Source organism: Scyliorhinus torazame, chromosome 15 (genome assembly GCF_047496885.1).
Source record: "Scyliorhinus torazame isolate Kashiwa2021f chromosome 15, sScyTor2.1, whole genome shotgun sequence".
Classification (NCBI taxonomy): Eukaryota; Metazoa; Chordata; class Chondrichthyes; order Carcharhiniformes; family Scyliorhinidae; genus Scyliorhinus; species Scyliorhinus torazame.
The window spans coordinates 213,355,816-213,383,452 of NC_092721.1; the positions used below are offsets into that span (position 1 = coordinate 213,355,816).

The 27,637-nt window shown below is 53.0% G+C and overlaps 1 protein-coding gene across 1 annotated transcript in view; it reads right to left on the reverse strand.

Annotated features, from left to right (window-relative positions):
* Positions 1 to 27,637, reverse strand: part of LOC140391351 (arfaptin-2-like) — a 282,669-nt gene that overhangs the window by 73,959 nt on the left and 181,073 nt on the right. The window contains exons 5-6 of the mRNA XM_072475930.1: positions 16,737 to 16,832; positions 9,691 to 9,809 (exon numbers count right to left, since the gene is read on the reverse strand). Coding sequence (XP_072332031.1) covers positions 9,691 to 9,809; positions 16,737 to 16,832 — 215 coding nt within the window. The remainder of the gene's footprint in view (positions 1 to 9,690; positions 9,810 to 16,736; positions 16,833 to 27,637) is intronic.

Genomic DNA, 27,637 nt, shown 5'->3' on the forward strand with positions numbered 1-27,637 from the left:
CTTGAGAGTTACAAGTTAGCTAGGAAGGACCTAAAGAGAGAGCTAAGAAGAGCCAGGATGGGACATGAGAAGTCTTTGGCAGGTAGGATCAAGGATAACCCTAAAGCTTTCTATAGATATGTCAGGAATAAAAGAATGACTAGGGTAAGAGTAGGGCCAGCAAGGACAGTAGTGGGAAGTTGTGCGTGGAGTCCGAGGAGATAGGAGAGGTGCTAAATGAATATTTTTCGTCAGTATTCACACAGGAAAAAGACAATGTTGTCGAGGAGGATACTGAGATTCAGGCTACTAGACTAGAAGGGCTTGAGGTTCATAAGGAGGAGGTGTTAGCAATTCTGGAAAGTGTGAAAATAGATAAGTCACCTGGGCCGGATGGGATTTATCCTAGGATTCTCTGCGAAGCTAGGGAGAAGATTGCTGAGCCTTTGGCTTTGATCTTTAAGTCATCTTTGTCTACAGGAATAGCGCCAGAAGACTGGAGGATAGCAAATATTGTCCCTTTGTTCACAAGGGGAGTAGAGACAACCCCGGTAACTATAGACCAGTGAGCCTTACTTCTGTTGTGGGAAAAATCTTGGAAAGGTTTATAAAAGATAGGATGTATAATCATCTGGAAAGGAATAATTTGATTAGAGATAGGCAACACGGTTTTGTGAAGGGTAGGTCGTGCCTCACAAACCTTATTGAGTTCTTTGAGAAGGTGACCAAACAGGTGGATGAGGGCAAAGCAGTTGATGCGGAGTACATGGATTTCAGTAAAGCGTTTGATAAGGTTCCCCATGGTAGGCTTCTGCAGAAAATACGGAGGCATGGGATTCAGGGTGATTTAGCAGTTTGGATCAGAAATTGGCTAGCTGGAAGAAGACAAACGTTGGTGGTTGATGGGAAATGTTCAGACTGGAGTCCAGTTACTAGTGGTGTACCACAAGGATCTGTTTTGGGGCCACTGCTGTTTGTCATTTTTATAAATGACCTGGAGGAGGGCGTAGAAGGATGGGTGAGTAAATTTGCAGATGACACTAAAGTCGGTGGAGTTATGGACAGTGCGGAAGGATGTTACAAGTTACAGAGGGACATAGATAAGCTGCAGCGCTGGGCTGAGAGGTGGCAAATGGAGTTTAATGCAGAAAGGCGTGAGGTGATTCATTTTGGAAGGAATAACAGGAAGACGGAGTACTGGGCTAATGGTAAGATTCTTGGCAGTGTGGATGAGCAGAGAGATCTCGGTGTCCATGTACATAGATCCCTGAAAGTTGCCACCCAGGTTGAGAGGGTTGTTAAGAAGGCGTACGGTGTGTTAGCTTTTATTGGTAGAGGGATTGAGTTTCGGAGCCATGAGGTCATGTTGCAGCTATACAACACTCTGGTGCGGCCGCATTTGGAGTATTGCGTGCAATTCTGGTCGCCGCATTATAGGAAGGATGTGGAAGCATTGGAAAGGGTGGAGGAGATTTACCAGAATGTTGCCTGGTATGGAGGGAAGATCTTATGAGGAAAGGCTGAGGGACTTGAGGCTGTTTTCGTTAGAGAGAAGAAGGTTAAGAGGTGACTTAATTGAGGCATACGAGATGATCAGAGGATTGGATAGGGTGGACAGTGAGAGCCTTTTTCCTCGGATGGTGATGTCTAGCACGAGGGGTCATAGCTTTAAATTGAGGGGAGATAGATATAAGAGAGATGTCAGAGGTAGGTTCTTTATTCAGAGTGTAGTAAGGGTGTGGAATGCCCTGCCTGCAACAGTAGTGGACTTGCCAACACTAAGGACATTCAAATGGTCATTGGATAGACATATGGACAATAAGGGAATAGTGTAGATGTGCTTTAGAGTGGTTTCACAGGTCGGCGCAACATCGAGAGCCGAAGGGCCTGTACTGCGCTGTAATGTTCCATGTTCTATGTTCTATCTCCCTTAAACTTTTCCCCTCTCACCTTGAACTCGTGACCCCTAGTAATTGAGTCCCCCATTCTGGGAAAAGGCTTCTTGCTATCCACCCTGTCTATACCTCTCATGATTTTGTAGACCTCAATGAGGTCCCCCTCAACCTCCATCTTTCTAATGTAAATAATCCTAATCTACTCAACCTCTCTTCATAGCTAGCGCCCTCCATACCAGGCAACATCCTGGTGAACCTCCTCTGCACCTGAATGAATGAAATGAAATGAAAATGAAAATCGCTTATTGTCACAAGTAGGCTTCAAATGAAGTTACTGTGAAAAGCCCCTAGTCGCCTCATTCCGGCGCCTGTTCGGGGAGGCTGGTACCTTCTCCAAAGCATCCACATCCTTTTGGTAATGTGGCGACCAGAACTGTACGCAATATTCCAAATGTGGCCGAACCAAAGTCTTATACAACTGTAACATGACCTGCCAACTCTTGTATTCAATACCCCGTCCGATGAAGAAAAGCATGCTGTATGCCTTCTTGACCACTCTATCGACCTGCGCAGCCACCTTCAGGGTACAATGGACCTGAACACCCAGATCTCTCTGTACATCAATTTTCCCCAGGACTCTTCCATTGACAATATAGTCCGCTCTTGAATTAGATCTTCCAAAATGCATCACCTCGCATTTGCCTGGATTGAACTCCATCTGCCATTTCGCTGCCCAACTCTCCAATCTATCTATATTCTGCTGTATTCTCTGACAGTCCTCCTCGCTATCTGCAACTCCACCAATCTTAGTATCATCTGCAAACTTGCTAATCAGACCACCTATACCTTCCTCCAGATCATTTATGTATATCACAAACAACAGTGGTCCAAGCACGGATCCCTGTGGAACACCACTAGTCACCTTTCTCCATTTTGAGAAACTCCCTTCCACCACTACTCTCCGTCTCCAGTAGCCCAGCCAGTTCTTTATCCATCTAGCTCGTACACCCTGAACCCCATACGACTTCACTTTTTCCATCAACCTGCCATGGGGAACCTTATCAAATGCCTTACTGAAGTCCATATATATGACATCTACAGCCCTTCCCTCATCAATCAACTTTGTCACTTCCTCAAAGAATTCTATTAAGTTGGTAAGACATGGCCTTCCCTGCACAACAAAACCATGTTGCCTGTCACTGATAAGCCCATTTTCTTCCAAATGGGAATATATCCTATCCCTCAGTATCTTCTCCAGCAGCTTCCCTACCACTGACGTCAGACTCACCGGTCTGTAATTACCTGGATTATCCCTGCGACCCTTCTTAAGCAAGGGGACATTAGCAATTCTCCAGTCCTCCGGTACCTCACCCGTGTTCAAGGATACTGCAAAGATATCTGTTAAGGCCCCAGCTATTTCCTCTCTCACTTCCCTCAGTAACCTGGGATAGATCCCATCCGGACCTGGGGACTTGTCCACCTTAATGCTTTTTAGAATACCCAACACATCCTCCCTCCTTATGCCGACTTGACCTAGAGTAATCAAACATCTATCACTAACCTCAACATACGTCATGTCCCTCTCCTCGGTGAATACCGATGCAAAGAACACGTTCAGAATCTCACCCATTTTCTCTGACTCCACGCATAACTTTCCTCCTTTGTCCTTGAGTGGGCCAATCCTTTCTCTAGTTACCCTCTTGCTCCTTATATATGAATAAAAGGCTTTGGGATTTTCCTTAACCCTGTTTGCTAAAGATATTTCATGACCCCTTTTAGACCTGTTTTTAAAAAAATATATTTTATTAAAGTTTTCAAACACAATTTTTCCCCCTTACAAATCAACAAAAACGGTAACATGATAACTGATAGATAACATGGTTTAAATAAAATAGTGAACTAACAACATAACACAAAGTAGTGCTCCCCCCCGCCCCTTCACCCCCTCTAGAACAAAAACAATTTACCTCCCCCTTCCCTCCCTCCCCCCCCCCCCTCTGGGCTGCTGCTGGCTATCTATTTTCCCCCTAACGTTCCGCTAAATAGTCGAGGAACGGTTGCCACCGTCTGGAGAACCCCATAGCCGATCCTCTCAGCGCAAACTTAATCCGCTCCAGTTTTATGAACCCTGCCATGTCGTTTATCCAGGCCTCCACTCCGGGGTGTTTCACTTCCTTCCACATGAGTAAAATCCTTCGCCGGGCTACTAGGGACGCAAAGGCCACGATATTGGCCTCTTTCGCCTCCTGCACTCCCAGCTCAGCCGCTACCCCAAATAGTGCTAGCCCCCAGCTTGGCTTGACCCAGACCTTCACCACCTTCGAGATCACTCCCGCCACTCCCCTCCAGTGCCGGACATGACCAAAACATATGTGTGTGGTTCGCCGGGCTTCCCCCGCACTTGTCCTCCACTCCGAAGAACCTGCTTAACCTCGCTCCCGTTATGTGTGCTCTATGTAGCCCCTTAAATTGGACCAGGCTAAGCCTGGCACACGAGGAAGAGGAATTTACCCTACTTAGGGCAGCAGCCCACAAACCCTCCTCAATCTCCTCCCCGAGCTCTTCTTCCCATTTTCCCTTCAGTTCTTCTACCAGCTCCTCCCCCTCTTCTCTCATCTCCCGGTATATTTCGGACACTTTGCCCTCCCCGACCGACACCCCCGAAAGCACCCTGTCCTGGATCCCGTGTCGGGAGCAGCGGAAATTCCCTCACCTGTTGTCTTGTGAACGCTCTCACCTGCATATACCTAAAGATATTCCCCGGTGGCAGCTCATACTTTTCCTCTAGCGCTCCCAAGCTCGCAAACATCCCGTCTATAAATAAGTCTCCCACTCTCCTAATTCCTGCCCGGTGCCAGCTCTGGAACCCTCCGTCCAACCTCCCTGCGACAAACCTAAGGTTGTTCCTGATCAGGGACCACACCAAGGCACCCAGCACACCCCTCTGTCGCCTCCATTGCCCCCAGATAGTTAATGTTGCCGCCGCCACTGGGTTCGTGGTAAACCTTTTCGGGGAGAGGGGTAGTGGCGCCGTCACCAGCGCTTTTAAGCTCGTTCCTTTACAAGACGCCATCTCCAGCCTTTTCCACGCCGCCCCCTCTATCATCCACTTACGGATCATCACCACATTGGCGGCCCAGTAATAGTCGCCCAAATTCGGCAACGCCAGTCCCCCTCTGTCCCTGCTACGTTGCAGGAACCCCCCTCCTTACCCTCGGGGCCTTACCTGCCCACACAAAGCTCATGATGCTCCTATCTATTTTCTTGAAAAAGGCCTTAGTGATCAATATGGGGAGACATTTGAACACAAATAGGAACCTCGGGAGGACCATCATCTTAATCGCCTGCACTCTGCCCGTCAGTGACAGCGACTGCATATCCCACCTTTTGAAATCCTCTTCCATTTGCTCCACCAGCCGAGTCAGATTGAGTCTGTGTAAGGTTCCCCAGCTCCTGGCTATCTGAATCCCCAGGTATCGGAAGTTTCTTTCCACTCTCCTTAGCGGAAGGCCATCTATCCCTCTACTCTGGTCCCCAGGGTGTATCACGAAAAGCTCACTCTTTCCCATGTTAAGCCTATATCCCGAGAAATCTCCAAACTCCCTCAATATCTGCATAACCTCTGTCATCCCCCCAACTAGATCCGTCACATACAGCAGTAGGTCATCCGCGTAGAGTGACACTCGGTGTTCCTCTCCCCCTCTAACCACCCCTCTCCATTTCCTGGAGTCTCTCAGCGCTATGGCCAGTGGTTCAATTGCCAGCGCGAACAGTAATGGGGACAGAGGGCATCCCTGTCTTGTTCCCCTATGTAGTCGAAAATACTCCGATCTTTGCTGATTTGTGACTACACTCGCCATTGGGGCCCCATAGAGGAGTTTAACCCAGCTGACAAACCCCTCTCCGAACCCGAACCTCCTCAGCACCTCCCATAGATATTCCCACTCTACCCTATCAAATGCCTTCTCTGCATCCATTGCCGCCACTATCTCTGCCTCCCCCTCTGACGGGGCATCATTATCACCCCCAATAGCCGTCGCACGTTGACATTCAATTGTCTCCCCTTTACGAACCCGGTCTGATCTTCGTGCACCACCCCCGGGACACAATCCTCTATCCTCATTGCCAGCACTTTTGCCAACAACTTGGCGTCCACATTCAGAAGCGAGATAGGCCTATAAGACCCGCATTGCAGCGGGTCTTTATCTAGGGTCAGGATTAGTGATATCGTCGCCTCCGACATTGTCGGGGGTAGAGTCCCCCCTTCTCTGGCCTCGTTAAAGGTTCTTACCAGCAGCGGGGCCAACAAGTCCACGTATTTCCTGTAAAATTCTACCGGGAACCCGTCAGGTCCCGGGGCCTTCCCTGCCTGCATGTTCCCCAGCCCTTTGGTCACCTCGTCCACCCCAATTGGCGCCCCCAGACCTGCCACCTCCTGCTCCTCCAACCTCGGGAACCTTAGTTGGTCCAGAAACTGCTGCATCCCCTCTTTTCCCTCCGAGGATGGGACCTATATAACCTCTCATAAAAGGTCTTAAACACCTCATTCACCTTCCCTGCTCTCCGCACCGTAGTTCCCGTTTCATCCCTATCTCCCCCTACTTCCCTCGCCGCTGTCCTCTTACGAAACTGGTGGACCAACAGGCGACTCGCCTTTTCCCCATATTCATATCTCATCCCCTGTGCCTTCCTCCACTGTGCCTCTGCCTTCCCTGTGGTCAGCAGGTCGAACTCCGTCTGGAGTCTTCGCCTCTCCCTATAGAGTCCTTCGTCCGGGGCCTCCGCATATCTTTTATCCACACTCAAGATCTCCCCCAGTAATCTTTCCCTCTCTTTGGCCTCTGTTTTCCCCTTGTGAGCCCTGATGGAGATCAACTCTCCCCTGACCACCGCCTTCAGCGCTTCCCATACTACCCCCACTCGGGCCTCCCCATCATCATTGGCCTCCAGGTACCTTTCGATACATCCCCGCACCCTTCCGCAGACTCCCTCATCCGCCAATAATCCCACATCCAGTCGCCAGAGTGGACGCTGCTCCCTCTCCTCTCCTAGTTCCAGATCCACCCAATGTGGGGCATGGTCTGAAACAGCTATGGCCGAGTACTCAGTTCCTTCCACCCTCGAAATCAGTGACCTTCCCAGAACGAAGAAATCTATCCGGGAGTATACCTTATGGACATGGGAGAAAAATAACTCTTTGGCCAGCGGCCTGGCAAATCTCCACGGATCCACTCCCCCCCCCCATTTGGTCCATAAACCCCCTAAGCACCTTGGCCGCTGCCGGCCTTCTTCCGGTCCTGGATCTAGATCTATCTAACCCTGGGTCTAGCACGGTGTTGAAGTCCCCCCCATTACCAGGTCCGGGATACGTCCCAGCATCCGCTTCATAAATCCCGCATCATTCCAGTTCGGGGCATATACGACCTCCATTCCCTGCAGTCTGCCACTCACCATCACATATCTGCCACCGCTGTCCGCTACAATGTTCCTAGCCTCAAACGACACCCGTTTCCCCACCAATATGGCCACCCCTCTATTCTTTGCGTCCAACCCTGAGTGGAACACCTGTCCCACCCATCCTTTCCTTAACTTAACCTGGTCCGCCACCTTCAGGTGCGTCTCCTGAAGCATGACCACGTCTGCCTTCAGTCCTTTTAAGTGCGCGAACACTCGGGCCCTCTTAATCGGCCCATTTAGGCCTCTCACGTTCCACGTGATCAGCCGGACTGGGGGGCTGCCTGCCCCCTTCCCGTGACGACTAGCCATCACCCTCTCTGGGCCAGTCCCACGTCCCGCGCACCCTCCCGTCCCCCAGGCGGCGCATTCCCGCCTCAACCACCTTTTCTCTTACCAGCTCCCTTTCGATCTCAGCAGCAGCAACCCAGTTGTCCCCCCCCCCCCCCCCCCTAGAGCCCCATCTAGCATGGTTACTCCCCCCATATTGCTTCCGAAAGTCAGCTGACTTCAACTGACCCCGGCTTCTCCCGCTCTCTCCTTGACCCCCCCGTGTGAGGAACTCCCATCCTCCTTGCGCCTATCTCCCCGCCATCATCTCTCTGGCGCGGGAAAAGAAACCCCGCGCTTTCTAGAACCGTCCCGCCCCCCGTGGCGCAGCTCCCCCCTACCGCCCCGTTCCCATTCCCCATCCCCCGCCTGTGTATCTTTTTCCCCCCCTCCTTCTCGCCACCTCCGCACTCCAGTCCTGATACACTCGTATCACCGCATTCTCCCATCTGCTACTCCGTACCTTCTTGGCCCAGCTCAAAACAACCTCTCTGTCGTTGAAGCGGTGAAATCGCACGACCATCGCCCTAGGTGGTTCTCCAGCCTTTGGTCTCCTCGCAGGGACCCGGTGGGCCCCTTCCACTTCCAAGGGGCCCGAGGGGGCCTCAGCTCCCATTAGCGAACGTAGCATCGTGCTCGCATAAGCCCCGCCGTCAGCTCCTTCCACTCCCTCGGGGAGACCCAGGATCCGGAGGTTCTTTCTCCGTGATCTATTTTCCAGGACTTCAATTCTTTCGATGCACTTCTTATGGAGCGCCTCGTGCGTCTGCATTTTGACCGCTAGGCCCAGGATCTCGTCCTCGTTGTCAGTTACCTTCTGCTCCACCACACGGAGCTCTATCTCCTGGGCCTTTTGTGTCTCTTTAAGCCCCTCGATTGCCTGTAGCATCGGGGCCAGCACCTCCTTTTTTAGCAGCTCCACACACCGTCTTAAAAATTCATCCTGGTCCGGTCCCCACGTCGCCTGGGCTCCCTCCGACGCCATCTTGTTCCTTTCTTTCCTCTGCCGCTGCCCTCGAGGATCCTCCGAGATCTGGCAGCCGCCGCCGATCTTTTTCTTTCACACTGGGGGGGGGGGGGGGGGGGGGGGGAGAAAGGCTCCCTGTTGCTTCACCCCACACCGGGTTTCGTCGCAAAAAATTTCCCGTTGGGGCTCTTAAAAGAGCCCGAAGATCCGTCAAAGCTGGAGCCACAGAAACGTGCGGCTTAGCTGGGCATCGCCGCAACTGGAAGCCCTTTTTAGCCCTCTTGATTCCTCGTTTCAGATTGGTCCTACATTCCCGATATTCTTCCAAAGCTTCGTCTGTCTTCAGTCGCCTAGACCTTATGTATGCTTCCTTTTTCCTCTTAGGATCTCTAACCCTTATCACAATTTCACCTGTCATCCATGGTTCCCTAATCTTGCCATTTCTATCCCTCATTTTCACAGGGACATGTCTGTCCTGCACTCTAATCAACCTTTCTTTAAAAGACTGCCACATTTCAAATGTGGATTTACCCTTAAACAGCTGCTCCCAATCCACATTCCCTAGCTCCTGCCCAATTTTGTTATACTTGGCCTTTCCCCAATTCAGCACTCTTCCTTTAGGACCACTCTCATCTTTGTCCATGAGTATTCTAAAACTTACGGAATTGTGATCGCTATTCCCAAAGTAATCACCGACTGAAACTTCAACCACCTGGCCGGGATCATTCCCCAATACCAGGTCCAGTATGGCCCCTTCACGAGTTGGACTATTTACATACTGCTCTAAAAAACTCTCCTGGATGCTCCTTACAAATTCTGCTCTATCTAGACCTCTGACACTAACATGGGGAGGGGGTGGGGTGCAGATACGTGTTTAACATGGGGAGGAGATGGATTACAGGACCGTGTTTAACATGGGGAGGGGATGGATTACAGGACCGTGTTTAACATGGGGAGGGGGTGGATTACAGGACCGTGTTTAACATGGGGAGGGGGTGGATTACAGGACCGTGTTTAACATGAGGGTACAATGTAAACTGGGATTTCTGCCCCTCTTGCACGAACCTTGTAGGTGTTAATTCCCCATTTTCTCACAATGTCGAACTTCTCACCAGCAATGCCACGGACAGGTTCCTCACCGCTCGTTACGGGGCCACTCTGGGACTGGTGAATGTTTGTGGATCCTGAAATGTAACACAGCGAGAGGATCAGAACGAGCCAGGAAATCAGACGCTCCACTCAGCCGCTCTGTCGCTCAGTCCTGCCGCAGAGAATCCTGGAGAGGATGATCCATTTCAGACTGAGGAATAAAGATACAAATGTTCTCCCACGCACATTGTGGGATCTCTAACCCTTCAAGAACCACCACTGTTCTCACAAAAACATTCCAATACACACGAGGAGTTCAAGCAGTTGATCTGGAAGGGGAAGATGTTCATGGTGAAGAGGAATATTCGGATAAAACCTCCCAGCATTCTCCTGCCGCTGCCAAGGTGGCAAACGAGCCCTGGCTGGCTGGACATGTTTCCTTCTGGAGGGGTAGTTGGGAGAAAGTTTTGCAGACAGGCACAGACTAGAATATCCAATTAGCAATGATGTATGGATTAAACAGAAGGAATGTGTGCCTGTGAATGGCAATTGGGATGTTGGTTAGTGATATAAATGTGTGTGCACCCATGTGTGTGTCCATGAATGTGGACGCAAGTATTTATGTATTTTTCAGAAATGTATTCTTCCACGGGATGTGGGCTGGCTGACCTGGCTCGGTGGGGGTGAGCTGCCTTCTTGAACCGCTGCAGTCCATGTGGTGTATGTACACCCACTGTGCTGTTAGGGAGGGAGTTCCAGGATGTTGACCCAGCGACAGTGAGGGAACAACAAAATATTTCCAAGTCAGGACAGTGTCTGACTTAGAATCATAGAATCTCTACAGTGCAGAAGGAGGCCATTCAGCCCATTTATCTATACTGACCCTCTGAAAGAACATTGTATCCAGCCCCATTCCCCTAACCCCACCTAAGCTTTTGATACTAAGGGGCAATTTATCGCGGCCAATCCACCTAAGCTGCACGTCTTTGGACTGTAGGAAGAAACCGGAGCACCCGGAGGAAACCCACGCATACACGGGGAGAACGTGCAGACTCCACACAGACAGTGACCCAAGCCGGAATCGAACCTGGGACCCTGGAGCTGTGAAGCAGCAGTGCTAACCACAGAGGGAGGGATTGTGGGAGGTGTATCAGTGACAGGAAGGGGCGGGGTACAGAGGGGGGATTGTGGGGGCGTATCAGTGACAGGAAGGGGCATGGCAGAGGGAGGGATTGTGGGAGGTGTATCAGACAGGAAGGGGCGGGGCACAGAGGGAGGGATTGTGGGAGGTGTATCGGTGACAGGAAGGGGTGGGGTACAGAGGGGGGATTGTGGGGGTGTATCAGTGACAGGAAGGGGCAGGGCAGAGGGAGGGATCGTGGGAGGTGTATCAGTGACAGGAAGGGGCGGGGCACAGAGGGAGGGATTGTGGGAGGTGTATCAGTGACAGGAAGGGGCGGGGCACAGAGGGAGGGATTGTGGGAGGTGTATCAGTGACAGGAAGGGGCGGGGCACAGAGGGAGGGATTGTGGGAGGTGTATCAGTGACAGGAAGGGGCGGGGTACAGAGGGGGGATTGTGGGGGTATATCAGTGACAGGAAGGGGCAGGGCAGAGGGAGGGATTGTGGGAGGTGTATCAGTGACAGGAAGGGGTGGGGCACAGAGGGAGGGATTGTGGGAGGTGTATCAGTGACAGGAAGGGGCGGGGCACAGAGGGAGGGATTGTGGGAGGTGTATCAGTGACAGGAAGGGGCGGGGCACAGAGGGAGGGATTGTGGGAGGTGTATCAGTGACAGGAAGGGGCGGGGTACAGAGGGGGGATTGTGGGGGTGTATCAGTGACAGGAAGGGGCAGGGCAGAGGGAGGGATTGTGGGAGGTGTATCGGTGACAGGAAGGGGCGGGGCACAGAGGGAGGGATTGTGGGAGGGGTATCAGTGACAGGACGGGGTGGGGCACAGGGAGGGATTGTGGGAGGTGTATCAGTGACAGGAAGGGGCGGGGCACAGAGGGAGGGATTGTGGGAGGGGTATCAGTGACAGGACGGGGTGGGGCACAGGGAGGGATTGTGGGAGGTGTATCAGTGACAGGAACGGGCAGGGCACAAAGGGAGGGATTGTGGGAGGGGTATCAGTGACAGGAAGGGGCGGGGCACAGAGGGAGGGATTGTGCGAGGTATATCAGTGACAGGAAGGGGCAGGGCATAGGGGGAGGTGTATCAGTGACAGGAAGGGGCGTGGCACAGAGGGAGGGATTGTGGGAGGTGTATCAGTGACAGGAAGGGGCAGGGTACAGAGAGAGGGATTGTGGGAGGTGTATCAGGAAGGGGCGGGGCACAAAGGGAGGGATTGTGGGAGGTGTATCGGTGACAGGAAGGGGTGGGGCACAGAGGGAGGGATTGTGGGAGGTGTATTGGTGACAGGAAGGGGCGGGGTGCAGAGGTGGATTGTGGGAGGTGTATCGGTGACAGGAAGGGGAGGGGAACAGAGGGAGAGATTGTGGGAGGTGTATCAGTGACAGGAAGGGGCGGGCCAGAGGGAGGGATTGTGGGAGGTGTATCAGTGACAGGAAGGGGCGGCACACAGAGAGGAGATTGTGGGAGGTGTATCAGTGACAGGAAGGGGTGGGGCACAGGGAGGGATTGTGAGAGGTGTATCAGTGACAGGAAGGGGCGGGGCACAGAGGGAGGTATTGTAGGAGGTGTATCGGTGACAGGAAGGGGCGGGGCACAGAGGAATGTATTGTGGGAGGTGTATTGGTGACAGGAAGGGCCGGGGCACAGAGGGAGGGATTGTGGGAGGTGTATTGGTGACAGGAAGGGGCGGGGTACAGAGGGAGGGATTGTGGGAGGCGTAGCAGTGACAGGAAGGGCCGGGGCACAGAGGGAGGGATTGTGGGAGGCGTATTGGTGACAGGAAGGGGGCAGGGCACAGAGGGAGGGATTGTGGGAGGTGTATCGGTGACCGGAAGGGGCGGGGCACAGAGGGAGGGATTGTGGGAGGTGTATCGGTGACAGGAAGGGGCGGGTCACAGAGGGAGGGATTGTGGGAGGTGTATCGGTGGCAGGCAGGGGCGGGACACAGAGGGATTGTGGGAGGTGTATCGGTGACAGGAAGGGGCGGGGCACAGAGGGAGGGATTGTGGGCAATGTATCAGTGACAGGAAGGGGCGGAGCACAGGGAGGGATTGTGGGAGGTGTATCGGTGACAGAAAGGGGCGGGGCACAGAGGGAGGGATTGTGGGAGGTGTATCAGTGACAGGAAGGGGTGGGGCACAGAGGGAGGTATTGTAGGAGGTGTATCGGTGACAGGAAGGGGCGGGGCACAGAGGAATGTATTGTGGGAGGTGTATTGGTGACAGGAAGGGGCGGGGTACAGAGGGGGGATTGTGGGGGTGTATCAGTGACAGGAAGGGGCAGGGCAGAGGGAGGGATTGTGGGAGGTGTATCAGTGACAGGAAGGGGCGGGGCACAGAGGGAGGGATTGTGGGAGGTGTATCAGTGACAGGAAGGGGCGGGGCACAGAGGGAGGGATTGTGGGAGGTGTATCAGTGACAGGAAGGGGCGGGGTACAGAGGGGGGATTGTGGGGGTGTATCAGTGACAGGAAGGGGCGGGGCACAGAGGGAGGGATTGTGGGAGGTGTATCAGTGACAGGAAGGGGTGGGGCACAGAGGGACGGATTGTGGGAGGTGTATCAGTGACAGGAAGGGGCGGGGCACAGAGGGAGGGATTGTGGGAGGGGTATCAGTGACAGGACGGGGTGGGGCACAGGGAGGGATTGTGGGAGGTGTATCAGTGACAGGAAGGGGCGGGGCACAGAGGGAGGGATTGTGGGAGGGGTATCAGTGACAGGACGGGGTGGGGCACAGGGAGGGATTGTGGGGGTGTATCAGTGACAGGAACGGGCAGGGCACAAAGGGAGGGATTGTGGGAGGGGTATCAGTGACAGGAAGGGGCGGGGTACAGAGGGTGGGATTGTGGGAGGTGTATCAGTGACAGGCAGGGGTGGGGCACAGAGGGAGGGATTGTAGGAGGTGTATCGGTGTCAGGAAGGGGCGGGGCACAGAGGAATGTATTGTGGGAGGTGTATTGGTGTCAGGAAGGGGCGGGGTTCAGAGGGAGGGATTGTGGGAGGCGTATCGGTGACAGGAAGGGCCGGGGCACAGAGGGAGGGATTGTGGGAGGCGTATCGGTGACAGGAAGGGCCGGGGCACAGTGGGAGGGATTGTGGGAGGCGTATCGGTGACAGGAAGGGGCGGGACACAGAGGGAGGGATTGTGGGAGATGTATCGGTGACAGGAAGGGCCGGGGCACAGAGGGAGGGATTGTGGGAGGCGTATCGGTGACAGGAAGGGGCGGGACACAGAGGGAGGGATTGTGGGAGATGTATCGGTGACAGGAAGGGCCGGGGCACAGAGGGAGGGATTGTGGGAGGTGTATCAGTGACAGGAAGGGGCGGGACACAGAGGGAGGGATTGTGGGAGATGTATCGGTGACAGGAAGGGCACACAGCGTCCAGGTCGAGTTGAAGGGGGTGGGGCTTCAATTCCAAGGCAGTCAGACGGCTCCCAGAAACAAAATGCAGCAGCAAATATCGGGGCAGAGTAGGTGAGGGGGGGCAGAGTAGGTGAGGGGGGGCAGAGTAGGTGAGGGGGGGCAGAGTAGGTGAGGGGGGGCAGAGTAGGTGAGGGGGGCAGAGTAGGTGAGGGGGGGCAGAGTAGGTGAGGGGGGGCAGAGTAGGTGAGGGGGGGCAGAGTAGGTGAGGGGGGGCAGAGTAGGTGAGGGGGGGCAGAGTAGGTGAGGGGGCAGAGTAGGTGAGGGGGGACAGAGTAGGTGAGGGGGGCAGAGTAGGTGAGGGGGGGCAGAGTAGGTGAGGGGGGGCAGAGTAGGTGAGGGGGGGCAGAGTAGGTGAGGGGGGCAGAGTAGGTGAGGGGGGGCAGAGTAGGTGAGGGGGGCAGAGTAGGTGAGGGGGGCAGAGTAGGTGAGGGGGGCAGAGTAGGTGAGGGGGGGCAGAGTAGGTGAGGGGGGGCAGAGTAGGTGAGGGGGGGCAGAGTAGGTGAGGGGGGGCAGAGTAGGTGAGGGGGGCTGGGGGGTCTATGCAGAGTTTGAGGGGGGGTCGCACACAGTTTGAGGGGGGGTCGCACACAGTTTGAGGGGGGGTCGCACACAGTTTGAGGGGGGGTCGCACACAGTTTGAGGGGGGGTCGCACACAGTTTGAGGGGGGGTCGCACACAGTTTGAGGGGGGGTCGCACACAGTTTGAGGGGGGGGTCGCACACAGTTTGAGGGGGGGTCGCACACAGTTTGAGGGGGGGTCGCACACAGTTTGAGGGGGGGTCGCACACAGTTTGAGGGGGGGTCGCACACAGTTTGAGGGGGGGTCGCACACAGTTTGAGGGGGGGTCGCACACAGTTTGAGGGGGGGTCGCACACAGTTTGAGGGGGGGTCGCACACAGTTTGAGGGGGGGTCGCACACAGTTTGAGGGGGGGTCGCACACAGTTTGAGGGGGGGTCGCACAGTTTGAGGGGGGGTCGCACACAGTTTGAGGGGGGGTCGCACACAGTTTGAGGGGGGGTCGCACACAGTTTGAGGGGGGGTCGCACACAGTTTGAGGGGGGGTCGCACACAGTTTGAGGGGGGGTCGCACACAGTTTGAGGGGGGGTCGCACACAGTTTGAGGGGGGGTCGCACACAGTTTGAGGGGGGGTCGCACACAGTTTGAGGGGGGGTCGCACACAGTTTGAGGGGGGGTCGCACACAGTTTGAGGGGGGGTCGCACACAGTTTGAGGGGGGGTCGCACACAGTTTGAGGGGGGGTCGCACACAGTTTGAGGGGGGGTCGCACACAGTTTGAGGGGGGGTCGCACACAGTTTGAGGGGGGGTCGCACACAGTTTGAGGGGGGGTCGCACACAGTTTGAGGGGGGGGTCGCACACAGTTTGAGGGGGGGTCGCACACAGTTTGAGGGGGGGTCGCACACAGTTTGAGGGGGGGTCGCACACAGTTTGAGGGGGGGTCGCACACAGTTTGAGGGGGGGTCGCACACAGTTTGAGGGGGGGTCGCACACAGTTTGAGGGGGGGTCGCACACAGTTTGAGGGGGGGTCGCACACAGTTTGAGGGGGGGTCGCACACAGTTTGGGGGGGGTCGCACACAGTTTGAGGGGGGGTCGCACACAGTTTGAGGGGGGGTCGCACACAGTTTGAGGGGGGGTCGCACACAGTTTGAGGGGGGTCGCACACAGTTTGAGGGGGGGTCGCACACAGTTTGAGGGGGGGTCGCACACAGTTTGAGGGGGGGTCGCACACAGTTTGAGGGGGGGTCGCACACAGTTTGAGGGGGGGTCGCACACAGTTTGAGGGGGGGTCGCACACAGTTTGAGGGGGGGTCGCACACAGTTTGAGGGGGGGTCGCACACAGTTTGAGGGGGGGTCGCACACAGTTTGAGGGGGGGTCGCACACAGTTTGAGGGGGGGTCGCACACAGTTTGAGGGGGGGTCGCACACAGTTTGAGGGGGGGTCGCACACAGTTTGAGGGGGGGTCGCACACAGTTTGAGGGGGGGTCGCACACAGTTTGAGGGGGGGTCGCACACAGTTTGAGGGGGGGTCGCACACAGTTTGAGGGGGGGTCGCACACAGTTTGAGGGGGGGTCGCACACAGTTTGAGGGGGGGTCGCACACAGTTTGAGGGGGGGTCACACACAGTTTGAGGGGGGGTCACACACAGTTTGAGGGGGGGTCACACACAGTTTGAGGGGGGGTCACACACAGTTTGAGGGGGGTCACACACAGTTTGAGGGGGGGTCACACAGTTACTGGCAGGCTGAGGGAGGAACCACTTGGATTGAAAGGAGAGGATTTCAGGGATCCCTGACCATTCTGGTGAGGAACACTCACCACAGCTCTGGGAAAGGTGGGAGTAGGGGAAGGGGAGGAGGGCAATGGGGGTTTTCTTCCTCTTTCCTGTGGGAAGGGGAGGGGCAGGGTGGAGCAGGCAGGTTGGGCTGGCCACAGTTTGTACCTGGCGAGCGGTTACCCTGACTGGCTATCCTGCTGGCTGCCGATCTGCTGGGCGAGATGAGCAGGCCCCATTGAGACGGGGGGATCACAGGTGTGCCTGGAAGCAGCGGGAGGAGAGATAGAGAGACGGAAAAAAGAGTGGGAGGGAAAAAAGAAACAAAACATATCAGAACATGGCGCACACAGTGATAATGCTGAGGGTCGGCAATGGGTGGAAAGAGGCAGAGGATTCAACTTCCCCAGTCAAAGGCCCAGTCAAAGGCTCAGTCAGAGGGTCAGTACTGAGGGAGTGCTGCACTGTCAGAGGGTCAGTACTGAGGGAGTGCTGCACTGTCAGAGGGTCAGTACTGAGGGAGTGCCGCACTGTCAGAGGGTCAGTACTGAGGGAGTGCTGCACTGTCAGAGGGCCAGTACTGAGGGAGTGCTGCACTGTCAGAGGGTCAGTACTGAGGGAGTGCTGCACTGTCAGAGGGACAGTACTGAGGGAGTGCGGCACTGTCAGAGGGTCAGTACTGAGGGAGTGCCGCACTGTCAGAGGGTCAGTACTGAAGGAGTGCTGCACTGTCAGATGGTCAGTACTGAGGGAGTGCCGCACTGTCAGAGGGTCAGTACTGAGGGAGTGCTGCACTGTCAGAGGGTCAGTACTGAGGGAGTGCCGCACTGTCAGAGTGTCAGTACTGAGGGAGTGCTGCACTGTCAGAGGGTCAGTACTGAGGGAGTGCCGCACTGTCAGAGGGTCAGTACTGAGGGAGTGCTGCACTGTCAGAGGGTCGGTACTGAGGGAGTGCCGCACTGTCAGAGGGTCAGTACTGAGGGAGTGCTGCACTGTCAGAGGGTCAGTACTGAGGGAGTGCCGCACTGTCAGAGGGTCAGTACTGAGGGAGTGCCGCACTGTCAGAGTGTCAGTACTGAGGGAGTGCTGCACTGTCAGAGGGTCAGTACTGAGGGAGTGCTGCACTGTCAGAGGGTCAGTACTGAAATGAAAAGAAAATTGCTTATTGTCACAAGTAGGCTTCAAATGAAGTTACTGTGAAAAGCCCCTAGTCGACACATTCCGGCGCCTGTTCGGGGACGCTGGTACGGGAATTGAACCGTGCTGCTGGCCTGCTGTCAAAGCCAGCGATTTAGCCCTGTGCTAAACCAGCCACCGAGGGAGTGCCGCACTGTCAGAGGGTCAGTACTGAGGGAGTGCCGCACTGTCAGAGGCTCAGTACTGAGGGAGTGCTGCACTGTCAGAGGGTCAGTACTGAGGGAGTGCTGCACTGTCAGAGGGTCAGTACTGAGGGAGTGCTGCACTGTCAGAGGGTCAGTACTGAGGGAGTGCTGCACTGTCTGAGGGTCAGTATTGAGGGAGTGCTGCACTGTCAGAGGGTCAGTACTGAGGGAGTGCTGCACTGTCAGAGGGTCAGTACTGAGGGAGTGCTGCACTGTCTGAGGGTCAGTATTGAGGGAGTGCTGCACTGTCAGAGGGTCAGTACTGAGGGAGTGCTGCACTGTCAGAGGGTCAGTACTGAGGGAGTGCTGCACTGTCTGAGGGTCAGTATTGAGGGAGTGCTGCACTGTCAGAGGGTCAGTACTGAGGGAGTGCCGCACTGTCAGAGGGTCAGTACTGAGGGAGTGCTGCACTGTCAGAGGTGCCATTGTTCAAGTGAGATATTAAATTGATGCCTTTCTGCAATTACTGGTAAGTTAAGAGTCCTTTTACGGCACAGAAGGAGGCAGGTTTGACCCATCGAGTCCAAACTAGTGTATGTAGAGTAATCCAGGCAGTCCCATTCGCTCTGCTCTCTCCCTGGAGCCAATTCATTTGCCTCAAGTCAAATTCTATTTCATTTTGAAGTCAAAACGTTTTTCTGCTTCCACCAGCCTGATAGGCAGGGAATTGATCTGCTGGGTAAAACTGTCCGTCACCTCCTCGCTCAAGGGGCTGGTTAGCACACTGGGCTAAGTAGCTGGCTTTGAAAGCAGACCAAGGCAGGCCAGCAGCACGGTTCAATTCCCGTACCAGCCTCCCCGAACAGGTGCCGGAATGTGGCGACTAGGGGCTTTTCACAGTAACTTCATTTGAAGCCTACTCGTGACAATAAGCGATTTTCATTCCTTTTTCATTTCAATATCTTTACCAAAACCTTAAATCTGTCCTCCTTCCCAAAGATGTGGCAGATTCCGTGGCAATGTGTGTCTCCTGATATTCTGGTCAATATTCTTCCCTTAATATAATAATTAGATATAGTGTATCTGGACTTCTGGAAGGTGTTTGATAAGGTGCCGCACAGGCTAATACACAAGGTGAGATCACATGGGATTAGGGGTAATTTATTCGCTTGGATAGAAGACTGGCTGATGGACAGGAGACAGAGAGTGGGGATAAATGGGTCTATTTCTGGATGGCACGATGTTACTAGTGAGGTGCCACAGGTTTCAGTCCTTGGGCCCCAGCTATTTACAATCTATAATAATGATTTGGATACAGGGATAGACGGTTCTATAGCCAAATTCGCAGATGACACTAAAGTAGGTGGGACAGTAAATTGCAATGAGGAGATAAGAACCTTACAAATGGATATAGATAGGTTAGGGGAGTGGGCCAAAATGTGGCAGATGGAGAAGTGGAGAAGTGTGAGGTCATGCATTTTGATCGGAAAAATGAAAAGGCAACTTATTATCTAAATGGGGCGAGACTTCGGGGAGCTCCGGTACAGAGGGATCTGGGTGTCCTTGTGCAAGAGTTGCAGTAAACAAGGATGCAGATGTAGCAGATAATAAAGCAAATGGAATGTTGGCATTTATAGCTAAAGGAATTAAATATAAAGGTACGGAAATGTTGTTGCTACTGTACACGGCATTGGTGAGACTGCACCTGGAGTATTGTGTTCAGTTTTGGTCTCCTTCTCTGAGGAAGGATATTCTAGCTATAGAGGAAGTGCAAAGAAGGTTTACCAGACTGATTCCAGGGATGGCAGGACTGACACAAGAGAAGAAATTGAGTTGGTTAGAATGATATTCACTGGGGTTTAGAAGAATGAGGGGGATCTCATAGAAACCTATAAATTTCTAACAGGACTGGACAGGGTTAATGCAGGAAGGATGTTCCTGGTGGCGGAGGTGTCCAGAGCCAGGGGTCACAGTCTGAGGATACAGGGTAGACCATTTAGGGCAGAGATGAGGAGAAGTTTCTTCACCCAGAGCGGTGAGTCTGTGGAATCCTCTACCATAGAAAGCAGCTGAGGCTAAAATATTGTACATAGAACATAACAGCGCAGTACAGGCCCTTCGGCCCTCGATGTTGCGCCGACCTGTGAAACCACTCTAAAGCCCATCTACACTATTCCCTTATCGTCCATATGTCTATCCAATGACCATTTGAATGCCCTTAGTGTTGGCGAGTCCACTACTGTTGCAGGCAGGGCATTCCACGCCCTTACTACTCTCTGAGTAAAGAACCTACCTCTGAAATCTGTCCTATATCTATCTCCCCTCAATTTAAAGCTATGTCCCCTCATGCTAGACATCACCATCCGAGGAAAAAGGCTCTCACTGTCCACCCTATCTAATCCTCTGATCATCTTGTATGCCTCAATTAAGTCACCTCTTAACCTTCTTCTCTCTAACGAAAACAGCCTCAAGTCCCTCAGCCTTCCCTCATAAGATCTTCCCTCCATACCAGGCAACGTTCTGGTAAATCTCCTCTGCACCCTTTCCAATGCTTCCACATCCTTCCTATAATGCGGCGACCAGAATTGCACGCAATACTCCAAATGCGGCCGCACAAGAGTTTTGTACAGCTGCAACATGACCTCATGGCTCCGAAACTCAATCCCTCCACCAATAAAAGCTAACACACCGTACGCCTTCTTAACAACCCTCTCAACCTGGGTGGCAACTTTCAGGGATCTATGTACATGGACACCGAGATCTCTCTGCTCATCCACACTGCCAAGAATCTTACCATTAGCCCAATACTCTGTCTTCCTGTTAGTCCTTCCAAAATGTATCACCTCACACTTTTCTGCATTAACCTCCATTTGCCACCTCTCAGCCCAGCGCTGCAGCTTATCTATGTCCCTCTGTAACTTGTAACATCCTTCCGCACTGGCCACAACTCCACTGACTTTAGTGTCATCTGCAAATTTACTCACCCATCCTTCTACGCCCTCCTCCAGGTCATTTATAAAAATGACAAACAGCAGTGGCCCCAAAACAGATCCTTGCGGTACACCACTAATAACTGGAGTCCAGTCTGAACATTTCCCATCAACCACCATCCTTTGTCTTCTTCCAGCTAGCCAATTTCTGATCCAAACTGCTAAATCACCCTGAATCCCCAGCCTCCGTATTTTCTGCTATCGCCTACCGTGGGGAATCTTATCAAACGCTTTACTGAAATCCATATACACATCAACTGCTTTACCCTCATCCACCTGTTTGGTCACCTTCTCAAAGAACTCAATAAGGTTTGTGAGGCACGACCTACCCTTCACAAAACCGTGTTGACCATCTCTAATCAAATTATTCCTTTCCAGATGATTATACATTCTATCTCTGGGGACCTCCCTCAGGGCCCTCGTCACGGTGGCGCTCCCATCCCCACCCAAAAAACACTCCAGCAGCCCGGTGGTGATAGCCACCCTCCAGTCCTGGAACCAACTACGGCAACAATTTGGCCTGACCAGAATGTCGGGTAAAGCTCCCATCTGCAACAACCATAGGTTCACGCCAGCACTGATTGACGCCACCTTCAAAAGGGACAGGACAGAAGGACACCGACAGTCAGGGACCTATACACGGGCGGCAGGATCGCAACACTGGGCGAACTGACGGAGAAATTCCAGCTAGCCAGGGGGAACGAGCTAAGGTACCTTCAACTAAAAAACTTCCTACGAAAGGAGACAGGGACATACCCACAACCACCACGACAGACACTACTGGAAGAGTTACTGGACGCAAGCATACTAGATAAAGGAAATTGTAGTGACATGTATGACCAACTGGTAGAAGGGCCCAACACCGTATTGGACGCAACAAGAATGAAGCGGGAGGAGGACCTGGGGATCGAAATAGGGTGGGGACTCTGGAGCGAAGCACTGCACAGGGTCAGCTCCACCTCCACGTGCGCAAGGCTCAGCCTGACGCAACTAAAAGTGGTACATAGAGCCCACTTAACAAGAACCCGTATGAGTAGGTTCTTCCCGGAGGTGGAGGACAGATGTGAACGGTGCCAAGGAGGCCCAGCCAACCACGCCCACATGTTCTGGTCCTGCCCCAGACTTGTGGAGTACTGGACAGCCTTCTTCGAGGCAATATCCAAGGTGGTGGGGGTGAGGGTGGAGCCATGCCCGAAAGTGCCGGTCTTCGGGGTATCAGACCAGCCAGATATATTCCTGGGGAGGAGGGCAGACGCCCTTGCCTTTGCCTCCCTGATCGCCCGGCGTAGAATCCTGTTCGGCTGGTGGCCAGCAGCACCACCCAAAGCTGCGGACTGGCTGGCGGTCAGCAGCACCACCCAAAGCTGCGGACTGGCTGGCGGTCAGCACCACCCAAAGCTGCAGACTGGCTGGCGGTCAGCACCACCCAAAGCTGCAGACTGGCTGGCGGTCAGCACCACCCAAAGCTGCGGACTGGCTGGCGGTCAGCAGCACCGCCCAAAGCTGCAGACTGGCTGGCGGTCAGCACCACCCAAAGCTGCGGACTGGCTGGCGGTCAGCACCACCCAAAGCTGCGGACTGGCTGGCGGTCAGCAGCACCGCCCAAAGCTGCAGACTGGCTGGCGGTCAGCACCACCCAAAGCTGCGGACTGGCTGGCGGTCAGCACCACCCAAAGCTGCAGACTGGCTGTCCGACCTCTCGGAATCTCTCCAAATGGAGAAAATCAAATTCGCCATCCGAGGGTCAGACGGCGGCTTCCACAGAACGTGGGAGCCATTCGCCCAATTGTTCCGGGACCTGTTTGTGGCCAACGGACAAGCAGAAGAATAGCCAGGTAGCCAAGAACCAGGGGAGAGTAGCCGAGGCATGAGAGGGAGAGATAGACCGGGAGAGGGGGGGGGGACAGCTAAATCTAAGAGGAAGGAAAGGGGAGCCACGGGGGGGGGGGGGGGGAGAGAGGCAGGAGCAGGGAGAGGGGGGGGGGGGGGGGGTAGAGGGAAGAGACGGAACAATAGAGGAGAGCCAGGGAGGGGGAGGGGGGAGGCAGGGAAACGTTAACAAACTTAACATCAACAGGAACAGAGAAAACGGGGAAGACGGGAGGGCGCAGAAGCGGAACGAGACGACAACGAACTTCGTCTGGGAGAAGCAAGGGGCGTCAACACCACGAACAGATGCCTACTTATGTGTGTAAATAATTTTGCCAAGTGTACAGAGCTGCTGCTGTTGAGCGGGGGCATAATAAGTCCATTTCGGCGTGAGAATCAGCTGGTGAGTCAGTTTCAGCGGGAGCATTGAGGAAGTGGCTGCTGGGAGGTAAGTCAACCTTTAAAAGCACTTGTCTTTGCAGGACAGGAAGTCAACCCGCGGACGTCTGGGAAGACTCTCACCAATAAATTCTGGTGGAGAGGAAACCCGAGACATTACACGTGTAGTGTCTCCCACCCGCCCTCCTCCTCTAACCTAATAATAAAACCCATTGGTCTGAGGTAAGTACCATATTTTATATTATTATTATTTTTTATAAAAATTTAATTTAGTTGTTAGCCAGATCTTGGTAGAAAGTTAGAGGAATGGCAGGGAAGGGAGTGCAATGTTCCTCCTGCAGGATGTTTGAGGTGAGGGATGCAGTTAGTGTCCCTGCTGATTTTACCTGCAGGAAGTGCTGCCATCTCCAGCTCCTCCACGACCGAGTTAGGGAACTGGAGCTGGAGTTGGAAGAACTTTGGATCATTCGGGAGGCAGAAGGGGTCATAGATAGCAGCTTCAGGGAATTAGTTACACCAAAGATTGGAGATAGGTGGGTAACTGTAAGAGGGACTGGGAAAAAGCAGTCAGTGGAGGGATCCCCTGCGGTCGTTCCCCTGAGAAACAAGTATACCGCTTTGGATACTTGTGGGGGGGACGACTTACCAGGGGTAAGCCATGGGGTACGGGCCTCTGGCACGGAGTCTGTCCCTGTTGCTCAGAAGGGAAGGGGGGAGAGGAGCAGAGCATTAGTAATTGGGGACTCTATAGTCAGGGGCACAGATAGGAGATTTTGTGGGAGCGTGAGAGACTCACGTTTGGTATGTTGCCTCCCAGGTGCAAGGGTACGTGATGTCTCGGATCGTGTTTTCCGGGTCCTTAGGGGGAGGGGGAGCAGCCCCAAGTCGTGGTCCACATTGGCACTAACGACATAGGTAGGAAAGGGGACAAGGATGTCAGGCAGGCTTTCAGGGAGCTAGGATGGAAGCTCAGAACTAGAACAAACAGAGTTGTTATCTCTGGGTTGTTGCCCGTGCCACGTGATAGTGAGATGAGGAATAGGGAGAGAGAGCATTTAAACACGTGGCTACAGGGATGGTGCAGGCGGGAGGGATTCAGATTTTTGGATAACTGGGGCTCTTTCTGGGGAAGGTGGGACCTCTACAGACAGGATGGTCTACATCTGAACCCGAGGGGCACAAATATCCTGGGGGGGAGATTTGTTAGTGCTCTTTGGGGGGGGTTTAAACTAATGCAGCAGGGGCATGGGAACCTGGATTGTAGTTTTAGGGGAAGGGAGAAGGAGAGTATAGAGGTCAGGAGCACATTTTTGACGTCGCAGGAGGGGGCCAGTGTTCAGGTAGGTGGTTTGAAGTGTGTCTACTTCAATGCCAGGAGTATACGAAACAAGGTAGGGGAACTGGCAGCATGGGTTGGTACCTGGGACTTCGATGTTGTGGCCATTTCGGAGACATGGATAGAGCAGGGACAGGAATGGATGTTGCAGGTTCCGGGGTTTAGGTGTTTTAGTAAGCTCCGAGAAGGAGGCAAAAGAGGGGGAGGTGTGGCGCTGCTAGTCAAGAGCAGTATTACGGTGGCGGAGAGGATGCTAGATGGGGACTCTTCTTCCGAGGTAGTATGGGCTGAAGTTAGAAACAGGAAAGGAGAGGTCACCCTGTTGGGAGTTTTTTATAGGCCTCCTAATAGTTCTAGGGATGTAGAGGAAAGGATGGCGAAGATGATTCTGGATATGAGCGAAAGTAACAGGGTAGTTATTATGGGAGACTTTAACTTTCCAAATATTGACTGGAAAAGATATAATTAGAGTACAATAGATGGGTCGTTTTTTGTACAGTGTGTGCAGGAGGGTTTCCTGAAACAATATGTTGTTTCCTGAAACAAGGCCACGTTGGATTTGGTTTTGGGTAATGAACCAGGCCAGGTGTTGGATTTGGAGGTAGGAGAGCACTTTGGGGACAGTGACCACAATTCGGTGACGTTTACGTTAATGATGGAAAGGGATAAGTATACACCGCAGGGCAAGAGTTATAGCTGGGGGAAGGGCAATTATGATGCCATTAGACGTGACTTGGGGGGGATAAGGTGGAGAAGTAGGCTGCAAGTGTTGGGCACACTGGATAAGTGGGGCTTGTTCAAGGATCAGCTACTGCGTGTTCTTGATAAGTATGTACCGGTCAGACAGGGAGGAAGGCGTCGAGCGAGGGAACCGTGGTTTACCAAGGAAGTGGAATCTCTTGTTAAGAGGAAGAAGGAGGCCTATGTGAAGATGAAGTGTGAAGTTTCGGTTGGGGCGATGGATAGTTACAAGGTAGCGAGGAAGGATCTAAAGAGAGAGCGAAGACGAGCAAGGAGGGGACATGAGAAGTATGTGGCAGGAAGGATCAAGGAAAACCCAAAAGCTTTCTATAGGTATGTCAGGAATAAGCGAATGACTAGGGAAAGAGTAGGACCAGTCAAGGACAGGGATGGGAAATTGTGTGTGGAGACTGAAGAGATAGGCGAGATACTAAATGAATATTTTTCGTCAGTATTCACTCAGGAAAAAGATAATGTTGTGGAGGAGAATGCTGAGCCCCAGGCTAATAGAATAGATGGCATTGAGGTACGTAGGGAAGAGGTGTTGGCAATTCTGGACAGGCTGAAAATAGATAAGTCCCCGGGACCTGATGGGATTTATCCTAGGATTCTCTGGGAGACCAGGGAAGAGATTGCTGGACCTTTGGCTTTGATTTTTATGTCATCATTGGCTACAGGAATAGTGCCAGAGGACTGGAGGACAGCAAATGTGGTCCCTTTGTTCAAAAAGGGGAACAGAGACAACCCCGGCAACTATAGACCGGTGAGCCTCACGTCTGTGGTGGGTAAAGTCTTGGAGGAGATTATAAGAGACAAGATTTATAATCATCTAGATAGGAATAATATGATCAGGGATAGTCAGCATGGCTTTGTGAAGGGTAGGTCATGCCTCACAAACCTTATTGAGTTCTTTGAGAAGGTGACTGAACAGGTAGACGAGGGTCGAGCAGTTGATGTGGTGTATATGGATTTCAGCAAAGCGTTTGATAAGGTTCCCCACGGTAGGCTATTGCAAAAAATACGGAGGCTGGGGATTGAGGGTGATTTAGAGATGTGGATCAGAAATTGGCTAGCTGAAAGAAGACAGAGGGTGGTGGTTGATGGGAAATGTTCAGAATGGAGTACAGTCACAAGTGGAGTACCACAAGGATCTGTTCTGGGGCCGTTGCTGTTTGTCATTTTTATCAATGACCTAGAGGAAGGCGCAGAAGGGTGGGTGAGTAAATTTGCAGACGATACTAAAGTCGGTGGTGTTGTCGATAGTGTGGAAGGATGTAGCAGGTTACAGAGGGATATAGATAAGCTGCAGAGCTGGGCTGAGAGGTGGCAAATGGAGTTTAATGTAGAGAAGTGTGAGGTGATTCACTTTGGAAGGAATAACAGGAATGCGGAATATTTGGCTAATGGTAAAGTTCTTGAAAGTGTGGATGAGCAGAGGGATCTAGGTGTCCATGTACATAGATCCCTGAAAGTTGCCACCCAGGTTGATAGGTTGTGAAGAAGGCCTATGGAGTGTTGGCCTTTATTGGTAGAGGGATTGAGTTCCGGAGTCGGGAGGTCATGTTGCAGCTGTACAGAACTCTGGTACGGCCGCATTTGGAGTATTGCGTACAGTTCTGGTCACCGCATTATAGGAAGGACGTGGAGGCTTTGGAGCGGGTGCAGAGGAGATTTACCAGGATGTTGCCTGGTATGGAGGGAAAATCTTATGAGGAAAGGCTGATGGACTTGAGGTTGTTTTCGTTGGAGAGAAGAAGGTTAAGAGGAGACTTAATAGAGGCATACAAAATGATCAGGGGGTTGGATAGGGTGGACAGTGAGAGCCTTCTCCCGTGGATGGATATGGCTGGCACGAGGGGCCATAACTTTAAACTGAGGGGTAATAGATATAGGACAGAGGTCAGAGGTAGGTTCTTTACGCAAAGAGTAGTGAGGCCGTGGAATGCCCTACCTGCTACAGTAGTGAACTCGCCATCATTGAGGGCATTTAAAAGTTTATTGGATAAACATATGGATGATAATGGCATAGTGTAGGTTAGATGGCTTTTGTCTCGGTGCAACATCGTGGGCCGAAGGGCCTGTACTGCGCTGTATTGTTCTATGTTCTAATACCGTCCGATGGCTTCTCAGGGAAAATTAAAACGTCAGCAGCAGCAGCGACCCGTAGGGGAGTGGGGGCGAGTGCTCCGTTGGGAGGGTGTGGGAAGACTGAGGCGCGTGGGGTCACGTCTAGTCAATTGCTATTGTATATTCTCTTTTTGCACTATGTTAATGTTCACTCTATTTTGCTGTGTTAGGATTATTACGATATTATGAAAAACTTTGCAAAACCTTAATTTAAGAAATACTTTAAAACAAAAATACATCCTATCTCTTATAAACCTTTCCAAGATTTTGCCCACAACAGAAGTA